The sequence below is a fragment of the Brassica napus genome, chromosome A5 (genome assembly GCF_020379485.1).
Source record: "Brassica napus cultivar Da-Ae chromosome A5, Da-Ae, whole genome shotgun sequence".
In the NCBI taxonomy this organism is placed as follows: domain Eukaryota; kingdom Viridiplantae; phylum Streptophyta; class Magnoliopsida; order Brassicales; family Brassicaceae; genus Brassica; species Brassica napus.
Window position 1 is genome coordinate 23,637,950 of NC_063438.1, and position 12,670 is coordinate 23,650,619.

The following is a 12,670-nucleotide window of genomic DNA, read 5'->3' on the forward strand; positions in this document are numbered from 1 at the left end:
TTTGACAAAAACTCGTTCATTTTTGTTAACTAGGAGTATCCTTTTATTCTGTCTATTTGTTTGTACATTCAAATATAAACATATCTGATGTAATAAAAAGATACAGAGGTGATGCAATATACTACGCAATTAATGGAGATGCCTGGAGTTTGCTGCATGCCCCCACACAATAAATTCCCATGTTCTGCTCAGATCTTTTTTATTTGTTAATCAAAGGAATTGCAAATCTATTTCCATATATCAAAATTTAATTTTTGTGGTTAAATATATCATAACACGAAATATATTAACATTGGTGATATGTAATATGCAAAACTAAATAATTGAGTCAAAATATGGGGATTTACTTATCATGGAAATAGATCTAAACGAAAATAAGAGATCTCTACCAACTACCGTGCATAAATGTAGAATACTCTTGTTAATTCTACTGTTCCTTATAAATAATTTTAAAAACTACACTATTTCATCATGAAAGGCTATCATATATAACACAAGCTCCGATTTACCCAAAAATGTACTACACAAAAAGTATAACAAAAAAATAGGAAATAAATTAGTGACAGTGTTCTAAAATAATAATAAAAAATCTGAACAAATTGTATTATTTTTGTAATTAGTATATATATATATTAAATCAATAGTAATTCAATATAATTAAATATTTTTAGAAATTTATAATTTATTATTATTAAATAATATTTTTTTCGTGAAATTGTTTTAAAAACATTTATCTATGAGAACGTACGTTAGTTACAAATGGATTGATGATCCCATAGAAGGGCTTAGAGCACCATGGAGGAAGAACTACTATTTTAATGTTAATCTGTCAGCCGACGCTCTCATTGATCATGCTTCGAGAAGGTGGAATTATGGTGCTCTGAATGATAACTTTGTTCCAGGAGACGTGGAGATAATCAATCGGAATCAACCGGTGGTTTCTCGAGAAGATTTCTTCGTCTGGAAATACAACAAAAGTGGCCTAATCTCGGTTAAATCTGCTTACTGGTTAGCCTCTTCGTTGAAAACAAGTAATAGGCTGAGAGATGTGATCTGTTTGCCTTCAATTAATCCTATCAAGGAGAAAGTTTGGGCGTTGCATACATCTCCAAAACTTAAGGTTTTCTTATGGAAGATGCTAAGTGAGGCTTTACCTGTTGCAGAATTGATTAAGGCTAGAGGATTAAAAGTGGACGATCTATGTCAGATTTGTGGTTTCGTGGAGGAATCCATCAATCATCTGATGTTTGATTGCACGTATGCAAGGCAAATATGGGCACTTTCTGGGATTCCGAACCCTGAAAATGGGTTTCATCAGTCTTCAATCTATGTCAACTTTAATTATTTATTAGAATTGAAGAAACTGAGATGGGGCTTCACTGATCTGCGAAGTCTATGGCCTTGGATCATGTGGACTATTTGGAAGACAAGAAATGCTTTGCTGTTTGAAGGTACAAGATTTAGTCCACTGGAAGTTTTTAACAAAGCGAAACAGGATGAAGAGGAATGGAGTTTGGCCCAAGTGGTGGATAAAGATTTTCAACAGGCAGGGATTGAGATAAGAGTCAAAAATAAGAAGAAATGGGTTTCTCCCCCTGGGGAGTGGCTGATGTGCAATTTTGCATTTGACTGGTGTAAAGTTAGAAGCTTAATGGGTGCTGCCTGGGTTTTAAGGAATGGTCGAGGTGTTGTGGTCTGCCATGGTAGAAGGGCCTTCTCTGCTATCACTTCCAAAGATCAGGCGAAGTTACAAGTAGTATTATGGACAGTTGAGAGTATGCGAAGTATGAGATTCGATAAAGTTGTGTTTGCAGGAGAAATGGAAGATTTATTTGGAGCAGTTAACCGTCCTCAAGCTTGGCCTTCTTTCTTATTCCAAGTGGGAGAAATTGAATCGGAAGCTAGAGGTATTGAAGATGTACGGTGGCAGGTGATTACTAAAGACCAAAATGGAGGGGCAACTTTCATAGCTCAAAGCGTTACCAACCAGAATAGGATGCAATCTTATGTGGCCAGGAGTCATCCAATCTGGCTTTCTGGTTTTTTTGCTAGTGAAAGATGTGGTCTCTGATCTTTTTTTGGGATGGTGGTGTGTAAGATGTCTTGTTTTGAGAAGATCTTGTTGTTTTTTTCAGGTGTTAGTAGAAGTTCCCAGTAGCTGTTCTCTTGTAGATATCTGGGATTGTAAATGTTGGTTTGAACGTTGAATGAATCATATGAATTTTCTGGGAAAAAAAAAAAAAAAACGTACGTTAGTTTTGAAATTGAACCCATGGCAACAGCTCAAAGACGCGCGGCTCGTAATCGGCGTTGCCATATGTGCGTGAATCTCACCGCAAAACACGTCGATGTCAGCTCCAATTCAAAGTTGAGTTTGACTGCTTTTTCCTTTATTTTTCATTAAAATGTATAGCCGCCCCTCTGCTAGAAAATGTTTGTAAGAAACCGATAAGGCCCACCAGAGCACCAAATAAATAAAATAATTAATAAAAGCTGATTTGTTTTTAAAGGTGGATATTGCCACGTGGCTAATATGAACGCGTGGAGAACGATCCAGAAAGGAGACATAGAGAGAGAGAACGGTGTGCGTCGGCAAACCGAGATTCTAACGGCGGTGGGCCCGCCGTATATTTTGTTTCTCTTTGTTTTCTAAAAGATCGCAATAACATTTATGGCAGAGAGCGTGTGACTAAGATTAAAGGTTACTCACTCAATTAATTAATTATGGTATTCTTTGTTTTTTATTTAGCGACAGCTACATATGTCTGCAGACCATGGATAATGGATTGGGTTTTCTCGGACCACATAATCTGCTGGATCTACATCCCTAATGGATCTAAACTATTTATTACTAATATTTTAAGGTAATCCACGTCTGATTTAATTTAATGTGTTTTAAAAAATTAAACAAATTATTAACTTATAAATGTAAAAAAAATGTTTTATCGGCATCTAAAAATATAAATTTGCACAAATAAATTACTAACATAACTAGTTATAGGCAAATAAACTAAATCCAAAAATCTGACATTAATCTGATCTGATAAAAATGAATATAAATCGAACCAAACTGAAATAAATTATTGAATGGATTTTGTTTATGGTATTTCAGATTATAAATTTTATCTAAACCGAACCCGGATCCAAATGGATGTTCGAAACAGTCAAAAAATTCAAAATTCTATAATTTGTATCAAACTCAATTTTAGTCTCTGATATGTATCAAAAATACACTAAAATATAATTGAGTACTAAAATAATTATTTATTACGTGAATAGTAATTTAAATAGTAATTTAACACAAATACTTAGTTCACATATATATATTTTTGGTATTTATGAATAAATTTGCTTATAAAGTTTAAACAATGTTGTTTAAAAAAGTTTAAATAGTGTTTATTAGTTGATAAAAATTGCTAATTATTAATTTTAGTTTGCTTATGTGTATGATTTTCCTTTGTACGTGACTTTGGTTTGTCATGATATCATTGATATGTATGATGTTGTCATATATAATTCAAAGAAAAGCACATATGATTGATAGATAAGTCTTTCAAAATTATTTTAAACGATAACAATATGGCCGAGGGAAGTTACATAAACAGATTTATTAAAAATATTGAAAATATATTAACTTTGAGTACCAGAATCGATAGATTTTTGGGTGGGGAGGATTCCATCGAGTGAGCACAATCTATTCATTTGCATCATGAAGCCACAGAGAGAGAATCTCGTCGCACATCGCACACATAGAGAGGTTGAGAGAGAGAAGAGAAGCGAAGGAGCCTACACGTGTCCAGTAAAAACCGTCTTTTGTTTAACCTGATTAAGAACCGTGTTTTCAGTTTATATTGTATTTTTGATTTTTTTTTAATGAAAATTAGTTTAAGAGACCCACTAAAGGGGCGACTGGTTTTCCCGCTAGTACCCGCAAACGCAGCTTTTGCGGTTGGTAGCGGTTGTCGGCGGTTTGCAACAATCACTCAAATCGCTCTACACCGTTTCAAACCGCTCCGAATCTTATAAATTCAAAAACTGGTTCCAGCTAGCGTTTGCGGTTGCGGAAGGGTAAATTTTTTTTAAAAAAAATATATGTACAAAAATAAAAAATTTAAAATTGAAATTATGAAAATATTAAAATATATATATATTATATTTTAATTAATATTGTAAAATTTTATAATAAAAACAATTTCAATAAATTTTCAAAAATTAAAATTATAACTTTCTAAATAGAAATTTTATATTTATTATAATTTTCTGATTTTTGATATTTTTATAATTATATTAAATGTAAATATTGTTAATTTATTATTTGATTGTTACCGTATTTGGTAGTTAACCAGTCATAAGTCACCCGCAAACGCATCAATTTTTAACCGCAGTACCAGTCGTACAAATCTCTAAAACCGCTAGAAACCACAACTGCCCGCATCCACAAACTCCCGCAATCGTAACTGTAACTGCTGCGTTTGAACCAATCAGGCTCTAAAAAACCCCGATAACGAAATTCTAAAACTATTTTGGGTTTATGGACATGTAACTAAACCTGAACCAAATTCAATCTAAACCAATAAAATATCTAAATGAAGCTGAATTCACCGAATGATCCCGGACCGAAACCTGTTGGGACTCCAATTGGTCGGCCCTAAACATAACTGACAAATAATAAATCAAATATAAAAGAGTTATATAACATAAAAAAGTATGTTGAAAGTATAAAACATCATTTTGCATAGAACAAAATATTTTTAAAAAGTAAACTATTTTTTTTTTAAACGGGGGAGTATATAAGTTACGTATTGCTTCCAAAACTTGGGAACTTTGTGAAAATGAGAGGGAAATATAAATTCGAAATCTTATTTCAGCTACGGAATGCTCTCTGCCGGCGCCGGATATCTTCTTCCACATCCTCCGCCTTTCTTCGCCGTCTCTCTCCTCCGGAGAAACTGAACCATAAGCACAACATCACCCTCACTGAGTTTCGGTTCCTGGGTGTTAATCAATCTTCACACTTTCTTCACTCTCTCACACCTCCCGACAGAAACTCCCTTGGACACGACAAACAATCTGCTGTCGACGTTCACAATGTCCTAAAGAACCACCGTGGAAGCTCGCCTGAAGAAATCGAGCGGATTCTCGAAAAGTGCGGGATAGTGTTAACCGAAGGGATGATTCTAGAAGTGGTGAACCGGAACCGGTCTGATTGGAAACCAGCTTACACACTTTCTCGATTGATCCGTAAACGATCTGTTAACATGTTTAGCTCATCGGTGTACAACGAGATTCTCGACGTTCTTGGGAAAATGCGGCGGTTTGAGGAGTTCCACCAAGTGTTCGACGAAATGTCTAAGAGAGATCCAAAGACGTATGAAGTTTTGCTGAACCGTTACGCTGCTGCTCATAAGGTTGATGAAGCTGTAAAGGTGTTCGAGAGGAGGAGAGAGTTTGGGATAGAGGATGATTCGGTTGCGTTTCATGGGCTGTTGAAGTGGCTGTGTAGGTATAAGCATGTCGAGTTTGCGGAGACTTTGTTCTGCTCTCGTGGAAGAGAGTTTGTTGGGTGTGATATAAAAGCGATGAACATTATTCTGAACGGGTGGTGTGTTTTGGGGAACGCTCATGAGGCCAAGAGGTTTTGGAAAGACATCATTGCTTCTAAATGCAGGCCTGATGTTGTCAGCTACGGGACGATGATCAATGCTTTGACTAAGAAGGGGAAAGTAGGAAAGGCTATGGAGCTGTACAGAGCAATGTGGAAGACCGGAAGAAACCCGGATGTTAAAATCTGTAATAACGTTATTGATGCGTTGTGTTTCAAGAAGAGGATCCCTGAGGCTCTTGGAGTGGTCAAGGAGATGGGTGAGAAAGGTTGTTATCAGAACGTTGCGACTTATAACTCGCTTTTGAAGCATCTCTGTAGGATAAGGAGAACAGAGAAGGTTTGGGAGCTAGTGGAAGAGATGGAAGATAAAGGTGGGAGTTGTTCGCCTAACGATGTGACTTTCGGTTACTTGCTTAAGTATTCGCAGAAGCCTGAAGATGTTGAGGCGGTTTTGGAGAGGATGAGGAAGAACATGTGTGAAATGACAAGCGACTTGTACAATTTGGTGTTTAGGTTATATGTGCAATGGGGAGATGAGGAGAAGGCAAGGGAGATATGGAATGAGATGGAGAGAAGTGGGTTAGGACCAGATCAGAGAACGTATACTATTAGGGTTCATGGTCTGCACAGTAAGGGAAAAATAGGAGAAGCGTTGAGTTGTTATCGAGAAATGATGTCAAGAGGAATGGTGCCAGAGCCAAGAACTGAGATCTTACTAAACCAGACCAAAGCCAAGCCAAAAGAAGAAGATGACAAAAAGCTTAGACTCAACAGTACGGAAGAAGAAACAGAAGTCGAAATGAATTATACATGAAGAAAGCAGATTCGATTTTAAAAGCCATTTTCACATCTTGTTCCATATGATCCCTCTTATAAGAAAAACGAATTTCCATTATCTCTGTCCATGTTCTTACGCAGCCATGGTCACAGCTTCTGTTGTTGCTGCTGCTGTGTCGGGTACGTACCAACCGTGGTGGATCTCAACGGCTTTTTTCCTCCTAGCCAAGCGAGACTTCCTACGCGCACCAGTATTCTTGTGTAGCGCTCTAACCTTCACTGCCTTGTCTATTGCAGAATAAGCCTCTCCGATGAGTTTCTCCACGGTGACAATCTCGTCAGGTTGCGCATCTGGTTTCTTCTTGAGCCCATCGAGTGCTTCCAAGACCTGTTCAGTATATGTCGCAGCTGGAATTTAGTCTCATTATATGACTGACTATATGTATTGAAAACCAAATTCCTATTCAAGACTTTTAAACATCCCCCAAGTTGTAACAAAATCATCTAATCGCCTCAACAGCTTTCGCTTGAGCTCACAGTGATGACTAATACACCTAAAAGCCCACCTCACACTAACCATATCTCAATATGAAACAAACTGGTCAGTGACTGACTGGGATTCTAGTGTTCCATGATGTCCAGAGGTTACTACAACAAGTCACAAAGAGAAACATTCCCTAATCACCTAACTAGTCACTAAAACTGGAGAGGAACATCAAGACAAGCTTATCAACAACTCTTTATTCAAAGAGAGTGCAAAGGAGCTATGAGATTACCTTCTTCATCCGAGTACGGGCTTCAGATTTCTTAGACTTGTTGTAAACACGCCTCTTCTCGGCTTGGCGAGCTCTCTTTGCAGCTGAATCAGCTTTCTTCGTCGGAGCAGCCTCACACACTATCAACTGCCTCAATGGATTCTTCTGTACCCATAAATTCCCTGCAGAGAACCCCGAAATGTTAATGAAAACATAAAGAGGACGAACCAAATGCGAAATGGTCAGGAAAATTAATGCACAATTCTGAGGCGGGATTTACCGGAGGAGAAGGCGACACATTGAGAAACGCTCTGAGAGAAGCTAAGGGAGGAGCACACAGTAGCCGACGCACCACGACGAGTGGACAAGGAGGAAGAAGTTGGAGATGATGACGAAGAAGAAGAAGCTCCCTTAAGAGAAAGGACTTTGAATTTGGAATTGAGGGCCGCACATGACGAAAGACACTGGACTATTGTCGCCATGGACACTTTTCTCTGCTCTCCTCCTACACCGTAACTAGTAAAGAGTAATGGTTCTTGTCCCAGGCGCTCTATTCGTCGGACCTGTGTTATCCAGACAGAGATAATGTCTTTAACTGTAATTTACCTCAATACCCCTTGTAGATGGACTAATCTTATGTTTATTATCCGACGGGCTAAGGCCCATGACATTCAGTGTGTTATAATGCTTGCTGTTGTTATTACTTATTAACGCCAGAGTTGAAACGAAAAAGTACTGTTATTGTTATTCAAGTTCAAACGCTAAAAAGTCAAAACAACATACAGAAAAGACGAGCTAAAGTTGCTTATCGAACAACCAACGGAGAAGAGGCAGATCTGGTCCAAGTTTAAAAAAACTTTCGGTTTTAGTTATGTCATTAGAACCCTTCAGCCATCATTACTTCTGGTCGTGCGTCTCTGTACTTCTTCGACATGTACGGTCCACTTCGAACAGCTTCTTGCAACTGCCACAACCAAAAAAAGATATCAATCATGTCAAAAACAACACTCATAGAGAGATTCTACAAACTTCCATCTTTATATTGGGGAAAAAGATTCAAACCTTTTCACCAGTTTTTAGACGACGAGGGTCATCAACAAAGTTACTACACAAGAACGCTTCATGAATTGCTTTGCAGCAGTTATACCTCGCTTCCATTGCTATGTCAAGAATGTAAAATGTGTATTGAGTCAGATCATATAGGTTGAGGAAGAAGCCACTCCAATATGCGAGATGGAGTTTCACTTAGTTTACCTATCTTTGCAGTTTCAGTGGTTGCGTCCGTCACTATGTTTATTATCTCTTCTTTCGACAAGATCTCCATCAGCCCCCATGGACGAGCCACCAACGCTGTTAAAGTTCTATAGCCCTGAGGATTTATATTGTAAACAACATAGTATTAACAAAACGCATAGAGTTTCTTTGGGCCACTTGTGACGGTCTTATATTAGTGGAAATTAGTGTGCCTGAGTTTGGCGTAGAAGGAAAAAGAAGTTTTAATTTTAAATGAAATGTAGTGTGTGCGCAATATAAAATTTCAAACCAGGGAAACAAAGGGGGAAAGATTCATGATGAGGTTAATGGTTTTACCGCAAGACGCATCTCTGAGCTTTGTTGAAGAACTGAAAGGAACAAACCCTGCGATTTTGTGTGACGAGCCTAAAATTAGTTCATGGTATGGCTCAAAACATAAACATATGTAGTCTGCGCACAGCTGAAGAAGAAGAGGCAAAAGAGAAAATAAACTCACTGATGGGGTTAGTTTTGTGCTCTGTGCTGCAACATCGTATATTAAACATCTAAGGTTTTCTTCAGATTTTTCATCGACTATTCTGCTGCTCTTTGGCCGAGTTTCACCCGCAATGTATGCCAGTGCGTGAAGTGCAGCCTGCACAAGCCATTTACACACAGTCGTAAGATTTCATTAGTGTCTCATGAGAAGAAAAACACACTAACCAACTGTTTTCCAAGTGCATTGCGATCAAAGGCAGAAGCAACAACGTGTCTTGCAGCTGGAGGTGTAGTCGAAAGGACTAGATTCGCTCCTTTCGTTGCTAAAAATTGTTGTAAAAATAAACACATAAGTCACAACGAGATTATTACTGCAAGGGAAACAAAAGACCTTCTCGGTCGCTCTTATAATTCACAACTCTAAATGCAGGTAAACTCTTTTAGTAGAAGGCTGGAGCAAACGCATTTTCAAAGAAAACTGAGAAACTTACTTGATCCAATCTGACCAAGTGCATCAAGCGCAGCTTCATGTGCATTTGTATCATTCATCTCCGGTGACTCCAGGCTCGCATCAATAGCTGAAACTAGCGCCTTCACACCTGGATTCGGGACAAAGGTGAAAGTTGATCTTAGAAAGCTAAAAAGTCCTCGTCATGAATGCATACAAAAAGAAACCAAATAAAATCTTACAAGCTTCATCGACTGTATTGTAGATATTGTCCCTCGAGAGGAGTCTGCCACTTATCATCATTGCTCTCAACTTCAGAAAGAGATCCACTGATGTACCACTATATAAATTTTAAGACCCCGAGAAAAAGGGTGAGCTGAAACGAGCTTAATTGGCATCCAATTTTTTTTTCTTTAAAATGGGTAAGATTTAACAGTGTGCTTATACCTGATGATAGAACAAAACATCTGAATAAGTGAAGTCTGTGGCACGAACTCCGAACTGTGCTCCACTTCCATTAACTTCAGCGTTAAACATGCACAAACATTAAACATAATTAAATCCTTTTCCATTGAAACGTGGGGAACAAAGGAAAGAGACTCAATAATAGTCTTGGAAACAAGAGGCCAACCTCATAGTAGAGTTCCAGAACATTTAAGATCACAAGAGTGTCCTTTGTACCCTTCATTTCTGCCTCCAGTAAATCAAGAAGCCCTGAGTTCTTAACTGCTGACGCCACATGTGGAGAAATCGAAAAGAGCTTCACTATCAAAGACAAAACCCGGACACGTGCCTGAAAAAGAGTTGGAACACTGTAAGAAGACGGCAAGAAATGGGGCTCCGCGGTAAAAATAAATAATAAAGCGGTGCATTACCAGCGACGAACTCCTTGCAGCAAGGTTACCAAGGTGTGTAGCATCGTTGGTATCAGTAGGAAAAATTACCGACTGTGAAAATAGAGGGTTGAGTTGAAGGAATAGATGGTGTAATAGCCACTTAGCCAAAATGAAAACGTTTAAACACAAACCGTTGCATCTGGAAAGCGTGCTAGACTCTTAATAGTCTCGCTTGCAGCATGTGCCACTTCATCATCGCTACCGAAACAAACCAAAAAAAAAATCAACGGTGAGTTTTGAGGCAGAGCAACTATATTTGGATATACATATTAAAGCCATATTCTAATCCCTCAGCCCTCAAGACCAATCCAAAGCCTCTAGATAGTAATCGTTATGCTCCAAAACTACTTTGAACATGTTCTTTAAAGTTGGTCCTTAGGTAGCTTGACTAGAGTAATCTTAAGACAAAAATCTAGAGCTATAAATCTTACCTTTTTATGATATACTCAAGCAGAAGAGGGTATATGCCATTGCTGACAATTAGCTGAACAGGGGAAACATCGTTTGCATCTCGATTCTCCAAGAGACAGGTAACCTTCAAGAAAAGAAAAGAAAAAAAACGAAACTCCATAGACATTAGCAAACACAAAAAAAAGTACAAACTAGGAGAGCATAAACAGACAGTTTCAGACACTTACAGTCTTGCAAGCCAGAGATTTCACCACTGCAGAATCTGACTTGAGACCAGCTTGCAGAACAGGCTTAACAAAACACCAGAAAAGTAAATTAGTCTCTGAATATAGCAACTGGCTCCGTATAAATAGAAACATGTGAGTGTTTTACCATGTAGTGAGGAATGAGTGAGGCTCCATACTTAGTCTTGAAAACTCTTTCCAAGCAAGTTACCAGCGTGGTTTCAAATCCTGGGATATCCGTTTCCCTTTGCAAAGCACTGCACGTAGAGAGTATTGAGATACAATACATGTTCATCACGATCATAAATAAAGATTAAAGAAACTAACTAAACCACAAGATCAGATTCAACCGGTTCAGAAACAATCAAACCAAAAGCTATTAGAAGTGAAGGAAGAGAAAATCACTTGAAGATAACGGGGAGAGGGAAGCGATCGAGGAACTCCTTAACCGAGGAGTCGCCTTGAGGACCTGAAATCGAAACGGTGATTGGGATTAGAGAACAATCGCGCAATACGTTAGATAGAGATGATGCGTGGATCATATAGTTACCGGGGTAGTGTGCGAACTCGAAGGCAGCATCGAACAACTGGTTCACGTCTTCCATGGCGATTTCTTTTGCACCGAAACTTGCGAGGAGAATGAGAGAGACAAAAAGGACCTCTTGATCAGTGACGACTTCAGTCAAACGCCGCGTGGCAATCCGCAACAAACCATTTTAATAAGGCCAAGCCTCTTAAAAGCCCAATTCAACAAGAAAGTGAATTTAATTGGTTTAACTTGTTTTTCACAAACTCTAGGCTTCGTAACTAATATACTAAACTAGTTGAAACAATAATATTAGGACACTAAGAACCAATATACCATATTCAGATTTCACAATTAGAAACTAGATTTTGATCCGCACTTTCAAAGCATGATTATTTTTTTTTGGCAAATTTATTAACCCGTTAGTTTGTTCACTAATATGTTTAACCATGATCGTTCATTTTTCAGTTTCAATATTTAGATTTTACAATTAAAATTTATCAAAATACTGTGATTATTATTTTAAAATTAAATACAATAACATATTTTAATTATTATATTTTTATGAAAAATATATTATAGTAAATATAAATCATAAAATATATATAAATTATGCAAAAATAAAAATGTTAAATTTCGAAACTACTTCGAAATTTTTCTTATATAAATTATTTTAATTTTTAAAACTTCAAAAGCAATAGTTTTTCTTATATAAATATTATAAATTATACAAAAATTAAATACATAGAATTTTGAAACTAATTATAAATTTTCTTATATAAATTATTTATATTTTCTTAAAGTTGAATGGCAATTTTTATATTTCAGGATTATACAATATATTTTATTAATAAAACATATTATGTTTTTATTTTTAATGTGACTAATAATTATTAAAATAATTCAATTGTTTTATTTATGAAAACTAATAACTAAGTTTTAAAATTAAATATATTATTTATAAAATATACAAATTTATTTACAGATATGAAACACAAATTTAAATATTTCACATTATTGTTTAAATGATATCTAATGCACAAAATATTTTGTGGTAATTTTATTGTTATGAAAATATTAATTATTAATTATTAATGAATTAAAATTTAGTAGTTTCTACAAAAAAAAAATTAAAATTCGTTTTTCTTCATAAAAACTCATAAAAGTTGGTTTTTCTTCATAAATTGGTTAAAATTTTCAAAAACTAGTTTCCCTAAATTTTAAGGAATCTATTTATTAAAAATCTTGATTGGTAATTCAAATGGTTTTTACAAAAGCAAAAACAAAAACCAAAAAC

At 36.5% G+C, this 12,670-nt stretch overlaps 4 protein-coding genes across 4 annotated transcripts; 2 read left to right on the top strand and 2 right to left on the bottom strand.

Annotated features, from left to right (window-relative positions):
- Positions 1-736: 736 nt before the first annotated feature.
- LOC125608690 lies at positions 737-2,071 on the top strand. The gene has a single exon (XM_048779137.1). The coding sequence runs from the start codon at positions 737-739 to the stop codon at positions 2,069-2,071; it is 1,335 nt and encodes a 444-aa protein (XP_048635094.1).
- Positions 2,072-4,775: 2,704 nt separating this feature from the next.
- Positions 4,776-6,862, top strand: LOC111215698 (putative pentatricopeptide repeat-containing protein At3g15200). Its single transcript, XM_048779823.1, has one exon. The coding sequence runs from the start codon at positions 4,833-4,835 to the stop codon at positions 6,417-6,419; it is 1,587 nt and encodes a 528-aa protein (XP_048635780.1). The 5' UTR covers positions 4,776-4,832; the 3' UTR covers positions 6,420-6,862.
- LOC111215700 (30S ribosomal protein S20, chloroplastic-like) lies at positions 6,352-7,774 on the bottom strand. Its single transcript, XM_048779824.1, has 3 exons — positions 7,418-7,774; positions 7,159-7,319; positions 6,352-6,770 (listed from the first exon to the last, which is right to left on the bottom strand). Exons 1-3 carry the CDS (start codon positions 7,617-7,619, stop codon positions 6,516-6,518), a joined length of 618 nt encoding a protein of 205 aa, XP_048635781.1. The 5' UTR covers positions 7,620-7,774; the 3' UTR covers positions 6,352-6,515.
- A 40-nt stretch (positions 7,775-7,814) lies between these two features.
- LOC111215699 lies at positions 7,815-11,558 on the bottom strand. Its single transcript, XM_022719689.2, has 17 exons — positions 11,398-11,558; positions 11,253-11,316; positions 10,996-11,104; positions 10,851-10,913; positions 10,644-10,747; positions 10,344-10,410; positions 10,192-10,263; positions 9,948-10,109; positions 9,764-9,837; positions 9,559-9,656; positions 9,360-9,467; positions 9,094-9,191; positions 8,888-9,025; positions 8,728-8,775; positions 8,392-8,506; positions 8,200-8,297; positions 7,815-8,101 (listed from the first exon to the last, which is right to left on the bottom strand). Exons 1-17 carry the CDS (start codon positions 11,450-11,452, stop codon positions 8,015-8,017), a joined length of 1,560 nt encoding a protein of 519 aa, XP_022575410.2. The 5' UTR covers positions 11,453-11,558; the 3' UTR covers positions 7,815-8,014.
- Between the last annotated feature and the right edge of the window lie 1,112 nt (positions 11,559-12,670).